The sequence below is a fragment of the Pocillopora damicornis genome, chromosome 11, assembly GCF_964200805.1.
Source record: "Pocillopora damicornis chromosome 11, jaPocDami1.2, whole genome shotgun sequence".
In the NCBI taxonomy this organism is placed as follows: Eukaryota; Metazoa; Cnidaria; class Anthozoa; order Scleractinia; family Pocilloporidae; genus Pocillopora; species Pocillopora damicornis.
In genome coordinates this window covers 22920598-22943228 of record NC_142680.1, presented here as the reverse complement: position 1 = coordinate 22943228, position 22631 = coordinate 22920598, and the positions used below count along the sequence as shown (strand labels likewise).

The window sequence follows — 22631 nt, the reverse complement described above, 5'->3', positions numbered from 1 at the left end:
ACACCTTACCAGTTTCAGAGCCTTTGTTCCCTCTTTGGGGGAAATGTGAAGCCCAGAATATTTGGCATTGGTTTTGTCTGACCGATATACACAGTGACAACTTGAAGCCTTCGCTATTTGCAAACTGCCCCAAAAAACGCTTTGTCTGCTTTCCAATTTTGCATAATGGTTCTTAAATATTTATGGGGGAATTGAGGGTTGCGACATAGAACTGCAAACCATTCAAATGCAGATGTCTTCTTTTCTTCGTTTCTCGTTTTTTTTTCTTTCTTTGTCTCTTTTTTTTGCTTGTTTCTATTTTTTCTCTATTTCTTGTTTGTTTTATTTTTTCGTCTTTCCGTCTTTTTCTTTCTTTCTTTTTTCATTCTATTTTCAATGGGTGTGGGGAAGCGTTACTAGTAAAGATTTATACGCCCGTTACCAGACTCCGGGCGGGTACCAAGGGAAGAGATAAAGCCTGGGGAGTAAACAGAGCTACATTCTCATTTATTTGCGGTTTACAACGCCGCTCATCCAATGAAAGCGGTTTAAATATTTCCTGACAGAATTTTGGTTGAAAACCGAGTGGTGCCGAGCCGTTATTGCTCACGGTATTGCCCGTTTCTGCTGATTTATACCATACTGTGAGTCGTGACGTCACTAGAGAGATTCAGAGCCTCATTCCAGACTTTGCGCGGACAACGAGACATGAGAGAACGACTGGGGACTAGGTCGAACAGAAGCTCCGATAAATTAGCATCTGACAATGATTCGCACTAAAATTTACAATTATCTTGATTTGTGCAAGTTCTTACAATGATGAGTTTGAACTGGAAAATTTTATTCGCATTTTCAAAACCTATTTCCTAAAGCAATTATGGAATATCATCGTTGATTTTTCCGGAATTGAAATAATGAAAAGCTTGTGGCTGCAGGTCGGTCCAAAGATCTGGGTAAAAGCCTGAACCTGGGTTATCGTTTGGTGCTCTTGGAGGAGACAGTTAACTCAATCAAAGTTCTGTGAATGACAGTCAATATATAAAAATCAAACGTGAACTACGATTTTTTAAAAAATGAATGAATAAAGTGATCTTCACTTATTCACTGTCATTTATTCGTTACTTTAGGGGTTTAATTGGAAACAACGTGACGACCAGCTCCCAGTTGCCTCGTTAGCTCAGTTGGTAGAGTACTGCATCGGTATCGTAAAGGTCATGGGTTCAAATCCCATACAGGCCTGAATAGTTTTTCAGGCCTTATTTTCACTACTGCGAAGTTCTTTACTTCACCCGGGAGTATAAACGAGTATTAGCACAATTAACCGAAAAAGCTTAATCGACTGAAACCGGAATGATGCGCAACAAATAATAAACAACAAATCTTTTATTTCTTGTAAGAGCTATTACTGTGAAATGATAATAAAATTACTTATAATCCACAGGCAATATTCAAAAACCGTAGTTTGATCACAACTGAAACCTAGAAGGTAGAAGAACCGTGAAGTTTTCAAGTTATTCCTTCGCCAAGCATTTAATGAATAAAAAGATTCTTAATTTGAAAATATCTGATTGATTGCGATAAATAAGATTATAATAAATTGACTAAATTAACTAATTAGGGAAATTTGAAATTACACTTGTATTCCGAGAGAGAGATGTGATATTTCCAGAGAGTCTCAATGGAGTGATGACTTTTACGGATAGCGTTTAAAATATTGGCAATTTAACGACTAACGGTAAACATCATTCCATTGTTCTCATCAGGAATTTTTCTGCGGCTAACTTTTTTTACGACCAACGGTTAAAACTGTCAGTTTTTACGCCCGACGGTAAAATATTTGGCCGTTTTTTGGCTCTTAGATAACCCCATTAAGACTTTCTTTCCGAGACAATGAATCCACCATCGTATAGCACCCAAAATATTTTGTTCTATAAGACGGAATAATTCACGTATGTCTTTCAACCTTACATTTACACTTTCAAATACATTTTTGGGGATCTGACATGTGCTTGGTTTTGCCCGAGGTTAAGTTTAGTAGAATTATTTTTAATATTACACCATTCCTTAAGTTCTCTTAATTCAGAATTGATGAAAACTTCGAAAGTTTTCATGTCGCGAGCTGACGAGGTCATCAGAAAAATCTTGGAAGTCAGGCGCCTTGACCAGACGCCGTAATGGCATACCCTGCGGAGTGCTGCAGATCATCTTTCCTTTTAGCGATTCTATAGCCACACATTGCTGCCTACTATCAAGCTAGCTCGTGAACTATTCTAAGGGAACTCCCCTTATTCCATATTTCTCTAGTTTTATCGACAATATTTGGTGATTTACGGTGTCGAAAGCTTTCGAAAAGTCTATGAATACTCCACAAATGTATAAATTGTTGTCTATGGCTTTTCTAAATCTATCTACAATTTCGCTGACGGCTTTTGCTGCATTGTGGAGTCGCCTTTTCCACAAGAAAACATCTTCCCAAAAAGTTTCTTTACGCCTTTTCTAAATCTTTTGTAACGAATGAAATATGTAACAGGATTAATGAAAAGAGAGGTTTTGGCAAAAATGGAAGGGGCCGTAGATACTGAATGGGACAGAGTTACTGGTTTCCAAAATGCCTTATAAAAGGACAGGGCTGCGTAAGGCGACCAAACAATTAGAAAACTCACAACCATAATGAATGTTGTTAAGGCTAATCTCTTTTTAGCGAGAACAGTTTTAGCGTTTGCTGGGATTTTTTACCGCAGTTGCGCCTTGATCTTTTTTCCATTTGTCGAAGGTCGTAATAAATGATGGCATAGGATGCTATAAGTACAAAAGAGGGCAGTAATAGGAAGAAGGTGAAAGTGCAAATCACAAAAGAAGTGTCAGCGGTGTTGATTGACTTCCATCTTAGAGAACATGATATCCCATTGGCTTCTGGGACATATGCAGACCAGCCAATCAATGGGAAGATTCCCCAGATCGAGGCTAATGCCCAAATAAGACTAATGATTGCTGACATCTTCTTTCGAGTGACCTCTGCTGACATTGGAAAATGAGTCTTCGAGCACCTTTCAACTGCAATGGCCACGTGGTGTAAGATAGAACCAAGACCTACGGTAACATTGAAGTATGCGTACCAACTGCAACCGCTGTAATCAAACGGCCACCTCTCGTGGGCGCTTGCAAATGCTGCCAATGGCGTTGCAATTGTGGCCAAAACGTTGTCAGCTACTGCCATGCTAAGGACTGGTATATCTGCCGCGGACAAAAGCTTACGATTCTTGGTGAAAGTCAGTACCGTGACAGTATTGAGAGTGAAGCCCAGAACAGCAAGAAAGCCAAAAAATACTGTAGCAAACATGTTTTTTAGCTCATTTGTCTTCTTCGTCCTCCTTTGAACACTTCAGCCGTTTTCACTCTTGTAGCTGTAATCAGAAACGGCACCAAAAAGCTTAATGGTCAATCCGAAGAAAATACAATAAAACCGCTTAGATTTTCGTTCGTAAGAAAGAAAAAAAGGCAAAATTTAAAGGCATATAAACCAGTGTTTTATACAAGTAGACATTTATTGAAAATCGTCTTGTAATTCAAACTCGTCGGATCTAAACATGGCTGGAACTTACTTCGAGGATTCGCAGCATTCGCTTGTGTTGAATATTATGAGACCCACTGTAAACTGCCCACCGTAAAGAGGTTCTAAAGCCGAAATCGCTCTGACGAAGGGCTAACGCTCGAAACCGACGGCGTCGGCTCCAGCAGCTCAATGTTCCATTACCGCGCACTAATTATTACCGAAAAAGCTTTAGCTACAATGGCGCCACATTATGGAACAGTCTACCATGCGATATAAGGAACACAGAGTCTCTGGGGGTATTTAAACGTAAGATCAATAACATTTTTTAACGCACGGCACTCACGGAAAACAGCTTTTAGTGTTATAGTATATAGTTTGAGTTTTAAATATTCTAGCGTATGTGATATGTATTTTTTAGGCTGATGAATTGACCGTGTTTAAATAAAAATAAAATGAAATGAAAAATGAAATTTTAAATAAAATAAAATGAAGCTCTTTACGGTGGCCAATTCAAACTTCTCAACTCGGTTTATAAAACGAAATTATCTTGTTAAACCCTCGCAGACGCAGCACTACAGGTTCTTTAAAAACTTACCCCTTCTATCATTTTGGGAGCTGTATAGTGCGAAAATCTCTCAGAAAAGTCCAAAATCAAATACTGTTGGTAGCCACCTTTCTATACAGACGTGCGTCAAAGGCATTCATCTTACGTAGGTAAGAGCCAGTCATAATTTATCGCCGGCGCGTAGTGTTGGATTGTGGGAAGGTTCACGTTGTTGAGGGTCCCAATGAGGATAACCGTTAGCCGTAAAACGGCCAAAATATTTAGCCGTTAGTCGTAAAAATTGAAAAATTTTAACCGTTAGTCGTAAAAAAAGTTAACCGTAAAAAATATCTCTGGTGGAAACAATGGAAAGGTGTTAACCGTTAGCCGGACATTGGCCAAAATTTTAACCGATAGCCGTAAAAGCCATCACCCCATTGAGACCCTCGTTGTTTTCAGGGGAAACAAAGCGGGGATGAGTCGTCGTCGCCGCCAAAGTATAAGATGGGGAACTACATGACTGCTAATGAGGGGAGGGGGGGAAAAAGTGTCGAAAGAATATTGCAGAGCCCCAGGGAAGGATCAGGTTAATTTTCTCGTGACAACAAAATAAGTTCACTGCCCTCTCCCCTTAGGCGATATGTAATAACTGGCTCTGTCAATTGTATTAAACGAAATACAACTTCACTCGGAGAACGGTCAATTTTTTAAACATGATCTTTTTCCACTCAATTCATCCAATGAAACAGAACAACTGATCAAATTGTTATTTCTCTTTGCTCGCTATTCTTTTCCTAGTCTACTGATAAATAAAAGTCGCTTTGTGGAACATAAGTGTATGATTCAAACACAATGTCTTTTTTGTTTATATGTGAAGTGAGGAGAGCCGATCGGTTCCTTTTCTCGAGACGTCATTGATCAGAGAACTTGTTGGTTGGCTGTTGTGATCATTTAAGTTAATTTGTTCTCATTATGTTCTGGCCAAAACTGAATCGAAAGGATAGAACATTTTGGTCAGCATGCCTCCGTTGTGACGATAAGTCGTTTTCGCCAATTTATGCAGAGAAAAAATTTGATCTCTAATCATAAATAGCCGTCAAAGTGAATGCCGCGACAAACTTGAGAGCAAAAGGGATGCAACGATCTTTTAGAAGACCCTTAGCGCCTTGTCGGAACAATGCGTATCACAGTGGACTGACAAACAGACTTGATCATTGATTTGTTCACTATCACAAAGTAACTTTTGCATTTAGAATTTTTATGTTGGTTCTCTTTCTGCAAAAAAAAAGGAAAAAAACGGCAGCAACGACCAAAAACAAAAAAAAGTCCTTACTGTATTTGGGGGTCTTAATGTGGTGACAGCTTTTACGGCTAACGGTTAACATTTTGTGCCAATTTACGGCTAACGGTTCACATCTTTCCACTGTTGTCATAAAAAATAGTCCAGGTCAACCCTTCCTAAGACTAACGGTTAAAATTGTCAGTTTTTGCGCCTTAAGGTTAATTTTTTTGAGATCATCTGTGTTTCCGCCGTTCTAAGTGATAAACGATGCTTTTCGAGTGATCAACATTTGTCAATTTAAATGCTTGGTTTTTTTTAGTACGATGGTTCCTTTATTTCGATCTTATTTATCCCGTTTTGATAGTTGAAGATTTAAAAGGATGATTTTCTCCGACATATTTTAGTTCATAACTGGGGCGTGTCGATCGTCTGGCCGTACTTCGAAAATATTCCTTACCTGGCAACCACTCTGGAATATTACTGTCAGAATATCAAAAACATGTTGATTTGTTTTCAATAAGCCAAGTAACTTCAATTTTGAATATTGATTGTTGGGTAGAAAAAAAAAGTGAAAAAATTGTTTTTCAGAGAGAGACAACAACTGAAATTTTTAAGGATAGAAATGAAAAGAAAAAAACATTTTACTTGAATAGTAAATGGTTACAACGATAATCGAAAGTTCTAGAATCACTGCCGAAGGCCAAAAGTAAGTGTTGTCTATAATATATAAAATAGCTGTTCTGACCAATGAATATGTTAACTTTGAACTTTTTGAATCTAGCTATAAAACTGCTTTCTTATATAACAACTCAGTGTTAACAGTCCGGGCCATATCCATTTCTGGATATCGGTTTCGAGCTTTGTGATTGGGTGAGATCAAAACCAAAACAAAGCAAATTTGGCCGAGAGGTACTGGAAACGAGAAGAAGGTGATTATTTTTTTTTTTGTGGCGGCCATGTTGTAATGCGGTAGTAAGCCGAAACAAAATTCGCTAATAAAGACTGGACGTAAGATAACATTAAACATGTTCATTTATTTCAAACATTCAACATGCATGTCTTGGACATTCTCGCATTCTGGTAGAGTACAGCGGATTCTTTCCAGGACAAATTCTTTGTAACGCTGTGGTCCTTCCACCAAGAGCGTCGCGGGAATAAAAGCTCCTCCGCCAGCCTGTTTGTATCTGGAGAACTTCTGGGTAGAGCTTGGCCTCGATGTTATCGTCGGTTCTCCGTTGATTTCCCTATTTTGGGTTACAAGAAAACCAAATTAATAAGGCTGAACCAAATAACGCGCACTGATAACAATAGGGACGAGAAAGGTGTGAGATCGCGGAATCGGGACAATTTCATTTGTCTCCAGTATAGATCGAGGAAAGACACTATCTTGCTTCTCTCCGATTTTTTAAATAGACATGTATCAATTTCAGTCCATCAAGCCTTTACGAAAAAGTAACAGTAAGGTAAGAAAACAGTAACTTACCCTTCAATCCTGGTTATTTTGCCACATCGGAGCAAACCATGCAGCTGTACGTTTAGGAAGTGCTGAATCCTGCCGATCTGCTGCCCTTTGACATCTTCTAAGGTGTATTTCTTCCTCTGCGATTTGCTGAAAATCTGGACTTCTCGTAGAGCCTCTGGAATGCGTTCCATTTCTCGTGGAAGAAGACAAGCCAGTGCATGCGGGTCATACTTGTTGTTGTCTTCAGTTTGAACAACAAGCGGTGTTCCACGTGGAGCTTTGATCTTGAAATGATGATACCTGGAAAATAAACGCCAACAAACACATAAGTGGGATAAAATAAAAGCAAGTAGTCACAATCTATTTTAAGACGAATATCCATGATGGAATTAAATGCAAGAGAACCATAGATATCGATCGATTCGCGGGAGAATCTAGGTCTCAGAACACTACAAAATCGGTCCTATAGCTATTAGTCAGCAATAATATATCCTTTACACTTACCCTTTGATTTGAACACCCTGTATAGAAATTTTGTATAGGTCCATCACTACAAAATGTAAAAGCACGTGCGGTATTTTTATACGAGTTTCGCAATTACAGATAAGTCCCTCGTGGTTGTAGACGTAAATTTCACTCTCATCAGTTCGTGTAGTTAAACTAACACCTTTGTTTCCGGAACGCTGTCAGAAGAGACACTTCAGCAAGGCTTTCCACCAATGTGATTTTTTATTTTCATCTTCATGCCGCTCTTATTGCACATTTCCCGGATGCGATACCTGAAGATGTGAGAGCCCAGTGAACAAATACCTCTTTGTTTGCCAGAAGGAGAACTTACTCGCTGGATAACCACGTTTATGTGTAAGATCCGTGATTTCCTGGAATTATTTTTTAGTGTGCATCCGCCTTGGCTTAAGTGCAATATGAACAACGATGGTCCGTCTAACGAGGTGAATAATGCATTGAAGTAAGTACTGTAATTTCACTTCTGAATTTTTCTTTGGCGCCTTTGATTTTCGTTTCCCGCGCATTTTTACATTCATTCGTTTGTAAGGAGTGAGATGCCTTATTTTTTTCAGAGAGCCCTCACAGAATTGGGCAGTAGGCAAAAAAATGTCACGTCGGACGAAAGAAAAAATTGCTTATGTGGAAAAATCCCACGCCAGGTCGTGTACATTGTACAAGCGGAAATCCACGCTGTTCAGCAAAGGCTTGAAGCTTCATACCATGACAAAAGCAGAAGTACTCATGATAATTGACCAACACAACGGACAACGATTTGTATGTGGTTCGGACGCTATTCTGGATACTTACAATAAGGGTCTACTTCGCCCTACACAAGCAGACCACAATTATGATGGCGTAACTATGGCGGATCCCAGGAACTCAGAAATCCCCAGCGTTGAACCACTAGACAAAACACCAGAGGGTGTCAGTCTAGATCCAAGGCTGGCTAAAGTACTGGGGCATGAAACTAGGGACATTGAAAACAATACCCAATCTAGAAGACGGTTGTCGTATAGATCTTCAGAAGCTGTGGTACCCGTTCCAGTTCAGGAGTTAATTCTAAACAAGCCAAAACCGCATCTAAATGACAAGGAGAGAAGCGATGTGCCCCCAATCCAGCTACAAAGCAAAATCACCTTTGTCTCCGATGAAAAAACTGTCATAAACTGTTAATAACATTAGGGGTGGACGTTTGGGGATAGGTGATGCACATGTATATTGAACTTTCAACTGTAGCATTTTTCTTTCTTGTTTTATAAACATAGGGGTTGCAATTTATTCTCCAACCCGAGCCCCAGGATAAACCCTTGGAATTCATGCCACACGTGATGTTGAAGACTTTATAAGAAAGGTTCCTGTTTTTAATAATCAAGTCAATAAAATCAATCAATTTAATTAGGTCATAATTATTATATTATATTATAAATACCACACCGCAAAATATTGAAAATAATACTGAGCACATGAAATGTCTTTTGTACACGATTTACATTTAATATAATTATTATTTACATCTGAGCCTACTAAGTATTTTTTTATGCTTTCCTTAATTCTTGACATTAAAAATTACACCTCTTACAGGATGTATATTTAAACCTATTTGCATGAAATACAGCCATGTACTGTTTGTACATTATATGCATATAGATGGTAGCACAAGAAAAGCACAAGTAAAATTTTGTTCTTTGTTTTCTCCTTTTCTACATGAAACCAACCCTTAAAATGTTTTCTCATGTCTCATACTCTCACAAATACTAGGTTTCCTGAAATTGCCAGCTCGCAGAGTTTCTAATTTAACTCTGTCAAAAACTGAAAACTGCTACATTACCTAGCCAGTTAGATTTTGAGTCACCTACAGCTATCTTCCTCAATGGTGTCAAGGATACACACCTCTTCCTGTGTCTCTTGGTTCTGTAGCTCTTCCACAATCTCATTGTACAACAAAACAAGAGTTTCCTTTTTAACTTTGCTGGGCTGTGCTTTGATAGCTCCAAATCTGCTTGACAGAGGCTCCCTTGTCTCCTCATCAGTGAGCAGCAGACGCTTTTCAGCTATTCTCCTGAAGATTTCATCTTTGGATGCATTCCTTACGTCTTCTGCCAAAGCTCTGTCTTCTGTAGTTACATATAGCACTTGCAACTGGGTATCTGCTCTTTTTTTGCCATCAATGAAGTGTGTATGAAGCAAGTTGCTTCTGTTCCTTCTAAGAATTTCCTCATAATTTTTCAAATCACTGTCCAGTTCAGGGCCTTCCAAGGATGTTACAACATTTGACAACCCTCCTTGCAAATACCTTTGATGGAAAAGCAGTGAAATAAACTTATTGAACCAACTATTGCATTGAGAATTGCTCTTTAATTTACACCACTACTATTACATACTGGAGCTGAATAGCTTATACTAAAATGTATTGTGTCATTTACTTCTCTTTTCGTAACTTTATGCGCCATGCTAGCACTTCATCTACAAAATCATGCTTTCTTCTTGAGTCCAATGCTTCATCCTTGGGATTATGCAATCCAAGCAGGGAGAAAAGCCAATTTCTCACCTAAATATAAATAAAATAAATGAGGTATTTAAAGAGGAATCCAAACTACTCACAGATAGTTTCAAGCAGGTCTTCTGAATCAGACCAAATTTGTGTTTAAAAATTTTTCGGATTTTAGGAGAGAAGAAAACCAAGTAACCTGGAGATAAATGCTTTTACTAACTCTTAGCAATGATTCACAATGTTATGTACAAAAGGTAATGAACTACAAAAATATTTTTTGCCCTTCTTTAGTAGCTTTTAAATGTTGAAGTAACTATAAATTAAGTACATGTATATCATTTGTGCCTGTTTCAAAATACACCAAAAAGTGAAACAAACAAATGTTTGCATACACTATACCTTGCTAAGATTTCCAAGATTTCTGAAAATCCTCAGCCAATCCAATGCAGTCATGGTGCCATGCTGCCACACTTTTGACTCCTTGTTTTTCTCCTCAAGGCAAGCATCCATGTCTTCACCCTTGCTTTCATTCCCTGATGTACTAACTGCCTCTGTATTCTGCACAAATACAGTCAGTTCTTCTGGGTAGCAAGCTCGGTCTACACGACAATAATGAAAGAAAAACGATAATGACTTAATGAACAGTTGTTAGGTGTAAAATTAGTCAGCATGTCAGCTGTACATGGATGTAATTGCTTGTTGACTCAGAGATGGGAGGCCTTTCATTTAGAAGAATGAAAGGAGCTGACCACTAAAAAATTTCAATATTTGTTATATATTATTGTACATATATATAAGTTTAAAAAACAATCAAGAAGAGTTTCCATTTACCTACCTGTCATACAGGTCAATCAAAGCATACTTAGACACTGCATTCCTATGAAATACAGTAGCAAATGTCATCTGCCCTGCTCTTACATAGGCAGCATTATTTCTCCTGATGCCCATGCGGAAAACCCAGAGAGCCATCAAATACGTCCAGGTCATGCCAAAGATGTACCTGTAGGTGGCATTTTTCCAGCCAACATTAGGCATCCAGTCATACAAGTAGTCATTAACTGACATTGCAGATCCACTGTCAAGCCTATCCCGGATGTATGGAATGAGTAATTCCTTCCACAAACCAATGTGAGCAACTTTCAGGATAGACATTGTCTTGTGGTGGTCTGAACCCTTTTTGACAAATTTCTGAGCAGCATTAGAAACAAAACCAAGCTCACTGGCAAGCTTAGAAACAAAGACATCCCAGTTTAAATCAATGGAATGTCTTGCCATGTTCATTTCTAGATGAAGCTTTCCAATACGAAGTACCACCCAGTCAAACTCTTTTACAGCACTGCATTTCTGTCCTTGATGAACTTTAATGCAATGTTCATTCACACTTTCCTCCATGACCTCCTCACCACATTCTGTACAGAGGAAAACATCATTGACCACTCTCCTGCACACAAGGTAAGGTAGACCATCCATGGTAACATTAAGCCATTGCCGAGCATTTGGATCATTGGGATGATACCGCCTCACCTTTGCAGCCATGCCAACTCTACGTAAAACTTCCTTGAGTGCATTCCGAGAATTTGGATTTACAAATACAGGATCACTTGTCACAATGTTGACTGGATGATCAATATGGTTTGATGGCACATGCTGGAATTCATCATAACACTCAGAAAATTTTTCTTTTACAATGACATGTGCCTCCTCATTCTGATCAATGATGAATCCCAGCTGTGTTTCTCTCACTCTCTGTCGGTACTGACGGATGGGGGCAACCAGTGCAGTACCTAGGATGTCACTGCCTTGAAGTTCTTTCTCAGCGTCTTTCAGGCTCACCCTGCAATCTAGATTTACACATTTTCTTTTGTTCCTATCCATTGTTGTTTGACATACAGGACAAACACGCTTTCCTTCTTTGGCTTTAATGTCATCTACGCTGATGTCAACATCATCTTGCCACACATCCCCAGTTTTTGTCTGCTCTTTAAGTAACCCCTGAAGTAACTCATGGATTAGTCGTTTGTTCTGAGTACAACAAAAAAAATTCAATCACAAAATGTTATAGTCAATTGAAAGAATTGCCTTTTAACTTTACACATGTTCACAAAAGTAGGCCTGTCCTTAAAACAGGTATAGTATAATCCATAATTTGCTGGCTAAGCCTCAAATTTGCACAATGTTTTTTTTCTCCTAGTGTTTGTTTTCCTAATTGTAAACTACATCTACAAGAAGATGACCTTTCTTGTACACCTGTAATTTCAAATGTATAATTACCTCTTGGCGGATTATTTCATTATCAGGTTCTGAATCTGAACATGCCTTTTCCAGCTTTTCCCGCTCATCTTGACATGTCTTGGCTTGTTCAATGCGATTGTACCATGCTCTAAAAGAGAGAGCCAAATTAGTAATACTTGGTATCGCTATCTCAATTCTGGAAACTTGTGGAATGTGCAGCAACATCAAAGTTTTAAGCTTACATTTTGAGTTGTTTACAAGTTGACCTAGCATGGTTAGTTTCTTGTATGTGCTCTTGTTTTTACAAGTTTATGCCTAATAAAACAATAACTACTGAATAATTTGTGTTATCTGCCTCAGGTTTTGGCTGATAGCACAAACCTCTATCATGCTTAACCTCAAGGAATAACTGTTAAATACTTGATAAAAATAAAAGACGAAAAACACTGAAAGTTATAGTCTATCAAATTTACTGTACCTTAATATGGTAATGTATGCACATTTTAATTGATTACATATACATGACCTTCAAATATGCTGGCAACAATTTCGGAAAGGAAATGACTTGTCCAAGATTGTGCTCATTAAACAAAACAAATCCTTGTGTATTCAATAACTAATTGGCCATTTTTTCAAATGAGTTTCTTACCCTGAAGCAAGATTTGAATCCAACTGCAATGTTCCATTGGGATAAACAGGTGCCACACAGACACTTGTTAGTACACTGATTTGTGCCCTGTTATCTTTACGCACAGTCCACTTCCTAATAAGCACCTGGTCATTGTCAATAGCTGTCAGAATATCACCAGAGGGAACTTGAGGGACTTCCATTGTTAAGTTATTTAGCCAGGTTTTGACAGTGGTGTTTCCTCCAGCGGGGTGGATCTTACCATGGATATTAAGGGCAAGTTTACTACATGTCACAGAGTATACCAAGAGATTTGTAGCAAACATCAATGGGCTTACAAAAGAGGGTTGCACAATAGAATAAAGCTGATCGACAGTTACTGCCTCATGAACTGGCTTGGCACTTTCGTGGCTAAGGGCATTGATTGCCCATGTCAAAACTGAGTTTCTGGCCTGAATCCATGTATGAGGGGTCACATTTAACATAGAAGTTAGATTCTTGTATGTTTGATTACAAGACAAGATGTCAGTTTTCACATTTTCCTTTTCTGAGCGAAAAATAGTTGAAGTAAGCAACAGTCTATCTTCAGTACTTAGCTTATTTATTTCATGTAGCATGTTATCTCTGTCCAAGAAGATGAAATTATAGTTTTCTGCCAGCTTTCTGGCACATGTAACTGCTTCCTCTTTTTCCATCAACACAATGTTGTGCATAACGGCACTGAACCCCAGACAATACTTTTTTTCTCCCTCTGATTCGTTGTCCTCGCCACTTTCGGTTTCGCTTCCACAAGTTTCTGTTGCTTTCCATTCCAAGGGCTGTTTGGAAATCTTACGGGGACGCCCTTTTCCTTTAGATTTGCTGGCCCTACAAGGACAATTGTCCTCAGTGTGGCTTCTCCACACATGTGGTTCCTTCTTTGTGGCAACTTCCTCTGGATCGGAAACTGTGCGAACTCTATACAGAAATCGCTTGCACCCCGTGCAGATAGAGGATGGATGAATCTCTCGGCTGCCGAGATCGACATTAATTCGAAATTTCATCCAGAGCTCCGATTTGAAAGATTCTTTGTTTGTAGCACTGACCCTGATCCGCGGCAGATTTGTGCCACAAAGACGACAAAGTGTCTCCAGATACTTAATGTGTTCATCCATGCCGTTGGCCTGATCTGAAATTCACAATGTAGGCTTATAAAGGTCCGATAAATAATTGTCATTTTACTTTAAATTGCCCGGCCACAAAGTATGGTTAAAATTTATGGTTTACACGATACTTCGATGGATCTCAACAAAGGAATCCGCCTGGTAGTTAGCACACTAACAGACTTTCAACATCCGTGCACTCGAGCAAAAACCTCGTGCACTCGATTGGATTTTGACAAATTGAAAGCAAATTTATTCTAGTTTTTGAAAAGATTTTTTTTAGGAATAGCATTCTATGCTTGTTGTGTGTGATTACATGTCTTCTGTACTTTTGCAAGGTTTCATGGGATATGCCTCGGAAACAAAGTCGTTAGGGCTCGAATTAAAGTAATGAATGGGTTTCCTCGAGGTCCCACTACGACATCCATATTGGTGACGTCATAGGGTTAGGGTTAGGGTTAGGGTTAGGGTTAGCTTTAGGTCCTGCTCAAGTTTCTTACTGGTGTAGACTGGTTGTACGTCAATGCCGATTTTTGAACTGAGATCGCGCATTTGTCGTTTGGCAATGTTCGCTGAGACTTGATCTTTGAAAGGAATACTGACTCTTAAAGTTTCATCAGATTTTGTCTTAGTATCTGGTGTAGAGGAATAATCACATTTGTCGATAATACAGCCATCAAGCCACGCATCGTAATCAAGCCACGCATCGTAAATCAGCATAGCGTTGTTTACTGTTTTAAATGTGATTTGTGTGATTCAAATTACGTCGGATATACGACGCGCCATTTGTTTCAACGCATTGCTGATCATCGATACTCTGCCATTGGTCGCCACCTGAGAGATGCCCATGGGAACATTGACTTACTCAATGAGAGCCAGTTTAGAATGCTTAAAAAATGTGGCACGAAATGGGATTGTCTTGTTTATGAAATGTTGTACATAAGAACAATAAGGCCCAATTTAAACACCCAGAGCGATTCCATTAGCGCCAAACTCTTTGTTTAACTTTTAACGCCTTGTAATTTATTCACCGTTTCATTATATATATACTCGATTTTATTATTCTATTTCACTTGATAATGACGTTCTGGAAACGTCGAAACGTCGTGTTATGTTTTATAATGTTTTATAATATTTTATCGCAGATTTTTATTGTCAAAAATCAACTTAATGAAGAGAAATTTTCAGCCTGGTGAAACATAGATGTCTTTGAATGTTATTCTATCCGATCCGTCTTTTTTTGCGACTGTCATTGTCTCTCCGTTTTTTTGTCGGTCTCTCTAAATATTAAACGTATCTCCTAGTCTTCCTGTGTCCCGTTCGTCGTTTGCCGTTTCTGTAACTCCGTTTCAGCGAAGCTTTTGCACGTAAATAGAGCTTTATTGTTCCACTGCTCCCTACTGGATGTTCAGTGGTCGTACTTGAGGGCTATCCCCCAGTTGGAATGGACGTGGTTCAGTTTTACCTCACTTGTCTGAAGTCAGGTGAATGATATGGGTAAGAGTTGGTTCTCAAATGAATTTGACAAGCTGCCTCATTACAAGAAGTGGTCCATGCCTTTTGCAGGGATGCCATCCTCTTTGAATTTCTATATATCCTTTTGGTCCCATCTCTAAATTTATGATACCAGAAGAAGCAAATGAGAGGATTTACAAATGTTGAGGTCTTGGCAAACATAGCTGCTAAGGCGAAAGCCAAAGGAGGGATTTTTTCTGGGGTACCAATGACTGATAGAAACGAAATAATGGCATATGGCATCCAGACGAAGAAAATAGCCACAAACATGATCAGACCGGTCCACATTGACTTTTTCTTCGCCAATACGCGAGCGATGGTCATTTGTGCTTTACGTCCCCATTGCTTCTCGGCTATCCTTGCCATCCTTCGCAAATCGTATGAAATAACAGTATAGCAAGCCATAATAATGATAACCGGAATAAACAGGAACAATACGAAAGTGATCATCACGAAAGAGACGTCAGTTGGATCAGTGGATTTCCAGTTGATGGAACACACAGCTCCACTGCCTTCAGGTCCATATGATGACCAACCAATCAAAGGCATTGTTCCCCAAACAAGCACAACAGCCCAGACAACCACAATAGTGGTGATCATTCCACGCCTTCGAGCTCCAGCGTTTCGTAATCCTCTCACGATTTTTCTGGCGGCTTCTACAGCAATAACACCGTGGTGCAGAATGGAAGAAAAGCCAACCACAGTGTGACCGTACGCGTACCAGTGACATCCAAAATCACCTACCAACCAGATCCTGTTGGCATTTGCGACAATTCCAAATGGCATCACAGTTACGGCTAGTACCAGGTCGGCCATGGCCAAGCTAAGTATTGGTAAGCTTGAAGGGGTGAGGAGACAACGAACTTTGTAGAAAGTTAGGATCACGATGCTATTGGTGATAATTGTCGTCAGCATAGTCAGAATGTAGACAGCAGCGATCGTATAGTAGATCTTCTTATCGAGGACTTCGATAATTTCGCCAGCCATGGTCCTCATGAACTAAATTGAAGAGACTGCCATAATTTGTTTTTATCGCACCGTCCTTTTTTGCATTATTTTGTAGAAGCCTGTAATGTTAACAACATCAAGGTTTTTGAACGCCTGCGGAACATATCGACATTTGAGCTTTAATTTAGTGGACACAACGAAGGATATGTTAAATTCTCAGAGTGATTTCGTGGTTTCTACAGGTTTATGTCCATCACTTACTAATTACAGAATTTTCATGTACAATTACCATATATAATTTTATATCCCTTTTCATTCTAGGAAGAGTTATTAATAACCAGTTAGAATTAAAGATCTTCCAAATCACCTCAAAACAAAGTAGACTTTGGTTCCAACTCATTAGAAAACGTAAAGGTGTCAATTGCTGCTACGAGCATGACTAATTATCTAGTGAGATCTCCCTTTTGATCCCACTGAATCAAAAGAAGATCATCTATTCTGTTTTATTCCTCGTGTTATTTGTTATATTTACATAGGACACATTTTTGTCGATACCGCAGTTGCTGTGAGAACAATTTCAACTTCCAAAGCTATTATCGAAACCTAAAAAATCACATAGCATTTTTTTTACAACTTTTTTTTTCACGAGAATTTTGACAAAGTAGAAGCTGGGATGCTTTATCTTTCAGATCCATCAGAATTCGGACACAGAAATGATACAGGTGATCATGAGAAGGCTATTGATAGCTACAAGCCAATAACCGTTGATTTTTTTTCCGCTCTTATTACAAAGCAAACATTCTTAAATTAAAATGATTAAAATACATTTTGGCTGAGGAACATTTATCCAACAGGTTGTGAGAAAGATTCAGGTTGGCTCAAAAACGATGACAGTTTTTAAAGACCATCGCGGTGCAATCCAAAGGATTGAAGTCGACATAGTTTTTCAAAGGAGGTTTGAGGATTCTTGAAAAAAGAAACACAAACACACGCAATTTATATCACCCTAGACTGTACATGTTGAAAATTTGACAAAATGCTAAGTGTCGTCTGAAAATACTTTCAGTGCGGCTGGAATATTCCGCATCTATTATAAGTTTTTTTTTTTTATTTCGTCGAAAAAAAAAAACAACATCACTACCCTTTGGTTTTATTTGGTATTGCGAAAACATTTAAAATGAAATCCTCGATTAAAAGAGATTTTCATTGGTTTTTATGGGAAAGTGATTATGTTACAAATTATTTTCACAAGTCACAGGGAATAGAATCGTTTGAGATATACTAATTTTTAATGAAACGCTGTGTCTGTATTGTATCTATCAGATTATCCCAACAGTACCTAGAAATAAAACATGATGACAACAAAATAACACCTTACCAGTTTCAGAGCCTTTGTTCCCTCTTTAGGGGAAATGTGAAACCCAGAATATTTGGCATTGGTTTTGTCTGACCGATATACACAGTGACAACTTGAAGCCTTCGCTATTTGCAAACTGCCCCAAAACACGCTCTGTCTGCTTTCCAATTTTGCATAATAGTTCTCTTAAATATTTATGGGGAATTGAGGGTGGCGACATAGAACAGCAAATCGTTCAAATGCAGATGTCTTCTTTTCTTCGTTTCTTTTTTTTTCTTTCTTTGTCCCTTTTTTTCGCTTGTTTCTATTTTTTCTCTCTTTCTTTTTTTTTTTTTTCGTCTTTCCGTCTTTTTTTTTTCTTTCTTTTTTTTCATGTGTGTGGGGAAGCGTTACTTGTAAAGATTCATACGTCCGTTACCAGACTGTGGGCGGATACCAAGGGAAGAGATAAAGCCTGGGGAGTAAGCCTAGCTACATTCATTTGCGATTCACAACGCTGCTCATCCAATGAAGGCGGTTTAAATATTTCCTGACAGAATTTTGGTGGAAAACCGAGTGGTGCCGAGTCATTATTGCTCCCGGTATTTCTCTCAAAGCTCGTTTCTGCTGATTTATACCATACTGTGCGTCGTGACGTCACTAAAAAGATTCAGAGCCTCATTCCAGACTTCACGCGAGCAACGAGACATGAGAGATTAGGGACTAGGTCGAATAGTAAAGAAGCTCTATAAATTAGCATCTGAAAATGATTCGCACTTTAAATTTACAAATATCTTTATTTGTGCAAGTACTTAAAATGAGGAATTTGAACTTGAGGAAAATTTTATTCGCATTTTCAAAACCTGTTTTCTAAAGCAATTATGAGAGTTGCCATTGAATATCATTGCTTTTTTCGGATTTGAAATAATGAAAAGCTTGTGGACACGTCCAAAGATCTGGGTACAAGCCTGAACCTGGGTTATCGTTTTGTGCTTTTGGAGGAGACCGTTAACTCAATCAAAGTTCTGTGAATGACAGTGAATATATAAAAATCATACGTGAACTGCGGTTTTTTAAAAAATGAATGAATAAAGTGATCTTCATTTATTCACTGTCATTTATTCATCACTTTACGGGTTTAATTGGAACCAACGTGATGACCAGCTCCCAGTTGCCTTGTTAGCTCAGTTGGTAGAGCACTGCATCGGTATCGTAAAGGTCATGGGTTCAAATCCCATACAGGCCTGAATAGTTTTTCAGGCCTTATTTTCACTACTGCGAAGTTCTTTACTTCACCCGGGAGTTTGAACGAGTATTAGCACAATTAACCGAAAAAGCTTAATCGACTGAAACCGGAATGATAAGCAACAAATAATAAACAACAAATCTTTTATTTCTTGTAAGAGCTATTACTGTGAAATGATAATAAAATTACTTATGATCAACAGGCAATATTCAAAAACCGTAGTTTGATCACAACTGAAACCTAGAAGGTAGAAGAACCGTGAAGTTTTCAAGTTATTCCTTCGCCAAGCATTTGATGAATAAAAAGATTCTTAATTTGAAAATATCTGATTGATTGCGATAAATAAGATTATAATAAATTGACTAAATTAACTAATTAGGGAAATTTGAAATTACACTTGTATTCCGAGAGAGAGATGTGATATTTCCAGAGAGTCTCAATAGAGTGATGACTTTTACGGATAGCGTTTAAAATATTGCCAATTTTACGACTAACGGTAAACATCATTCCATTGTTCTCATCAGGAATTTTTCTGCGGCTAACTTTTTTTACGACCAACGGTTAAAACTGTCAGTTTTTACGCCTGACGGTAAAATATTTGGCCGTTTTTTGGCTCTTAGATAACCCCATTAAGACTTTCTTTCCGAGACAATGAATCCACCATCGTATAGCACCCAAAATATTTTGTTCTATAAGACGGAATAATTCACGTATGTCTTTCAACCTTACATTTACACTTTCAAATACATTTTTGGGGATCTGACAAATGCTTGGTTTTGCCCGAGGTTAAGTTTAGTAGAATTATTTTTAATATTACACCATTCCTTAAGTTCTCTTAATTCAGAATTGATGAAAACTTCGAAAGTTTTCATGTCGCGAGCTGACGAGGTCATCAGAAAAATCTTGGAAGTCAGGCGCCTTGACCAGACGCCGTAATGGCATACCCTGCGGAGTGCTGCAGATCATCTTTCCTTTTAGCGATTCTATAGCCACACATTGCTGCCTACTATCAAGCTAGCTCGTGAACTATTCTAAGGGAACTCCCCTTATTCCATATTTCTCTAGTTTTATCGACAATATTTGGTGATTTACGGTGTCGAAAGCTTTCGAAAAGTCTATGAATACTCCACAAATGTATAAATTGTTGTCTATGGCTTTTCTAAATCTATCTACAATTTCGCTTACAGCTTTTGCTGCATTGTGGAGTCGCCTTTTCCACAAGAAAACATCTTCCCAAAAAGTTTCTTTACGCCTTTTCTAAATCTTTTGTAACGAATGAAATATGTAACAGGATTAATGAAAAGAGAGGTTTTGGCAAAAATGGAAGGGGCCGTAGATACTGAATGGGACAGAGTTACTGGTTTCCAAAATGCCTTATAAAAGGACAGGGCTGCGTAAGGCGACCAAACAATTAGAAAACTCACAACCATAATGAATGTTGTTAAGGTTAATCTCTTTTTAGCGAGAACAGTTTCTAGCGTTTGCTGGGATTTTTTACCGCAGTTGCGCCTTGATCTTTTTTCCATTTGTCGAAAGTTGTAATAAATGATGGCATAGGATGCTATAAGTACAAAAGAGGGCAGTAATAGGAAGAAGGTGAAAGTGCAAATCACAAAAGAAGTGTCAGCGGTGTTGATTGACTTCCATCTTAGAGAACATGATATCCCATTGGCCTCTGGGACATATGCAGACCAGCCAATCAATGGGAAGATTCCCCAGATCGAGGCTAATGCCCAAATAAGACTAATGATTGCTGACATCTTCTTTCGAGTGACCTCTGCTGACATTGGAAAATGAGTCTTCGAGCACCTTTCAACTGCAATGGCCACGTGGTGTAAGATAGAACCAAGACCTACGGTAACATTGAAGTATGCGTACCAACTGCAACCGTTGTAATCAAACGGCCACCTCTCGTGTGCGCTTGCAAATGGCGTTGCAATTGTGGCCAAAACGTTGTCAGCTACTGCCATGCTAAGGACTGGTATATCTGCCGCGGACAAAAGCTTACGATTCTTGGTGAAAGTCAGTACCGTGACAGTATTGAGAGTGAAGCCCAGAACAGCAAGAAAGCCAAAAAATACTGTAGCAAACATGTTTTTTAGCTCATTTGTCTTCTTCGTCCTCCTTTGAAGACTTCAGCCGTTTTCACTCTTTTAACTGTAATCAGAAACGGCACCAAAAAGCTTAATGGTCAATCCGAAGAAAATACAATAAAACCGATTAGATTTTCGTTCGTAAGAAAGAAAAAAAGGCAAAATTTAAAGGCATATAAACCAGTGTTTTAGGAAATTAAAATTAACAAATAGACATTTATTGAAAATCGTCTTGTAATTCAAACTCGTCGGATCTAAACATGGCTGGAACCTCCTTCGAGGATTCGCAGCATTCGCTTGTGTTGAATATTATGAGACCCACTGTAAACTGCCCACCGTAAAGAGGTTCTAAAGCCGAAATCGCTCTGACGAAGGGCTAACGCTCGAAACCGACGGCGTCGGCTCCAGCAGCTCAATGTTTCATTACCGCGCACTAATTATTACCGAAAAAGCTTTAGCTACAATGGCGCCACATTATGGAACAGTCTACCATGCGATATAAGGAACACAGAGTCTCTGGGGGTATTTAAACGTAAGATCAATAACATTTTTTAACGCACGGCACTCACGGAAAACAGCTTTTAGTGTTATAGTATATAGTTTGAGTTTTAAATATTCTAGCGTATGTGATATGTATTTTTTAGGCTGATGAATTGACCGTGTTTAAATAAAAATAAAATGAAATGAAAAATGAAACTTTAAATAAAATAAAATGAAGCTCTTTACGGTGGCCAATTCAAACTTCTCAACTCGGTTTATAAAACGAAATTATCTTGTTAAACTCTCGCAGACGCAGCACTTCAGGTTCTTTAAAAACTTACCCCTTCTATCATTTTGGGAGCTGTATAGTGCGAAAATCTCTCAGAAAAGTCCAAAATCAAATACTGTTGGTAGCCACCTTTCTATACAGATGTGCGTCAAAGGCATTCATCTTACGTAGGTAAGAGCCAGTCATAATTTATCGCCGGCGCGTAGTGTTGGATTGTGGGAAGGTTCACGTTGTTGAGGGTCCCAATGAGGATAACCGTTAGCCGTAAAACGGCCAAAATATTTAGCCGTTAGTCGTAAAAATTGAAAAATTTTAACCGTTAGTCGTAAAAAAAGTTAACCGTAAAAAATATCTCTGGTGGAAACAATGGAAAGGTGTTAATAGGCAATAACGTTGAGAAATTTTTATCACTAAGGCGCTCTTTGTTTCTGACAACACCATAAAGATTCTTAAGGGGTTGTTCGTTCCTAACAACAAAGGAAAACGTTGTTCGTTTCCAACAACAAAATGAAGCGTTGTTCGTTTGGTATGTACTCGTTTCTTACTCACGGACATTTCGTAAGCTTGGGAAACTCTTTCTTGTTTCTTAAAATGCCATGAAGACTTTGACTAAGATTTTACGATTTTTACGCGTAAGTATAAAACTTCGCGAATATCAGTTAAATTAGGAATTTCTTTTGTCATTTAGATTATAATTTTAAGTGTAAGACTGAACACGGTTTTTTAAGATTCTTTTTTTTTCCTCTGAGGCCCTTTCGTGGGTTATCATTTTGTGTAATCTACATTCATAGTTTAAAAGTGAAATGTGATCATCGCAGTAAGTGATGATCACATTTCAGTGCGATGATCACATTTCACTTTCATCTACAACCGCAGTACAAATATGAATTATTTCATATAAAAA

The 22631-nt window shown here is 38.4% G+C and overlaps 4 protein-coding genes across 8 annotated transcripts in view; all 4 read right to left on the bottom strand.

Moving 5' to 3' along the window:
• Positions 1-154, bottom strand: part of LOC113678340 (visual pigment-like receptor peropsin) — a 5078-nt gene extending 4924 nt beyond the window's left edge. Inside the window, exon 1 of one of the 3 annotated variants that reach the window (XM_027195224.2) lies at positions 10-154. The gene's annotated coding sequence lies outside the window, so the exon portion shown is untranslated. The remainder of the gene's footprint in view (positions 1-9) is intronic. The other 2 variants (XM_089188070.1, XM_089188071.1) reach the window with 2 other exon arrangements.
• Positions 155-6374: 6220 nt separating this feature from the next.
• Positions 6375-12198, bottom strand: LOC149038319 (uncharacterized). Its single transcript, XM_089186479.1, has 7 exons — positions 12090-12198; positions 10654-11840; positions 10218-10417; positions 9751-9875; positions 9218-9620; positions 6842-7120; positions 6375-6602 (listed from the first exon to the last, which is right to left on the bottom strand). The coding sequence occupies exons 2-6, from the start codon at positions 10658-10660 to the stop codon at positions 7064-7066; spliced, it is 792 nt and encodes a 263-aa protein (XP_089042605.1). The 5' UTR covers positions 10661-11840; positions 12090-12198; the 3' UTR covers positions 6375-6602; positions 6842-7063.
• A 2618-nt stretch (positions 12199-14816) lies between these two features.
• On the bottom strand, positions 14817-18671 carry LOC149038318 (visual pigment-like receptor peropsin). Of its 3 annotated transcripts, none has more exons than XM_089186477.1 (2): positions 17662-18671; positions 14817-16436 (listed from the first exon to the last, which is right to left on the bottom strand). In XM_089186477.1, exon 2 carries the CDS (start codon positions 16329-16331, stop codon positions 15282-15284), a length of 1050 nt encoding a protein of 349 aa, XP_089042603.1. In that variant the 5' UTR covers positions 16332-16436; positions 17662-18671; the 3' UTR covers positions 14817-15281. The 3 variants fall into 3 exon arrangements, with proteins under 3 accessions (XP_089042603.1, XP_089042604.1, XP_089042602.1); XM_089186478.1 differs by having other exon boundaries at positions 14817-16402; XM_089186476.1 differs by lacking the exon at positions 17662-18671 and having other exon boundaries at positions 14817-16919.
• Positions 18672-20046: 1375 nt separating this feature from the next.
• Positions 20047-20958, bottom strand: LOC149038317 (melanopsin-like). The gene has a single exon (XM_089186455.1). It carries the CDS (start codon positions 20956-20958, stop codon positions 20047-20049), a length of 912 nt encoding a protein of 303 aa, XP_089042581.1.
• Between the last annotated feature and the right edge of the window lie 1673 nt (positions 20959-22631).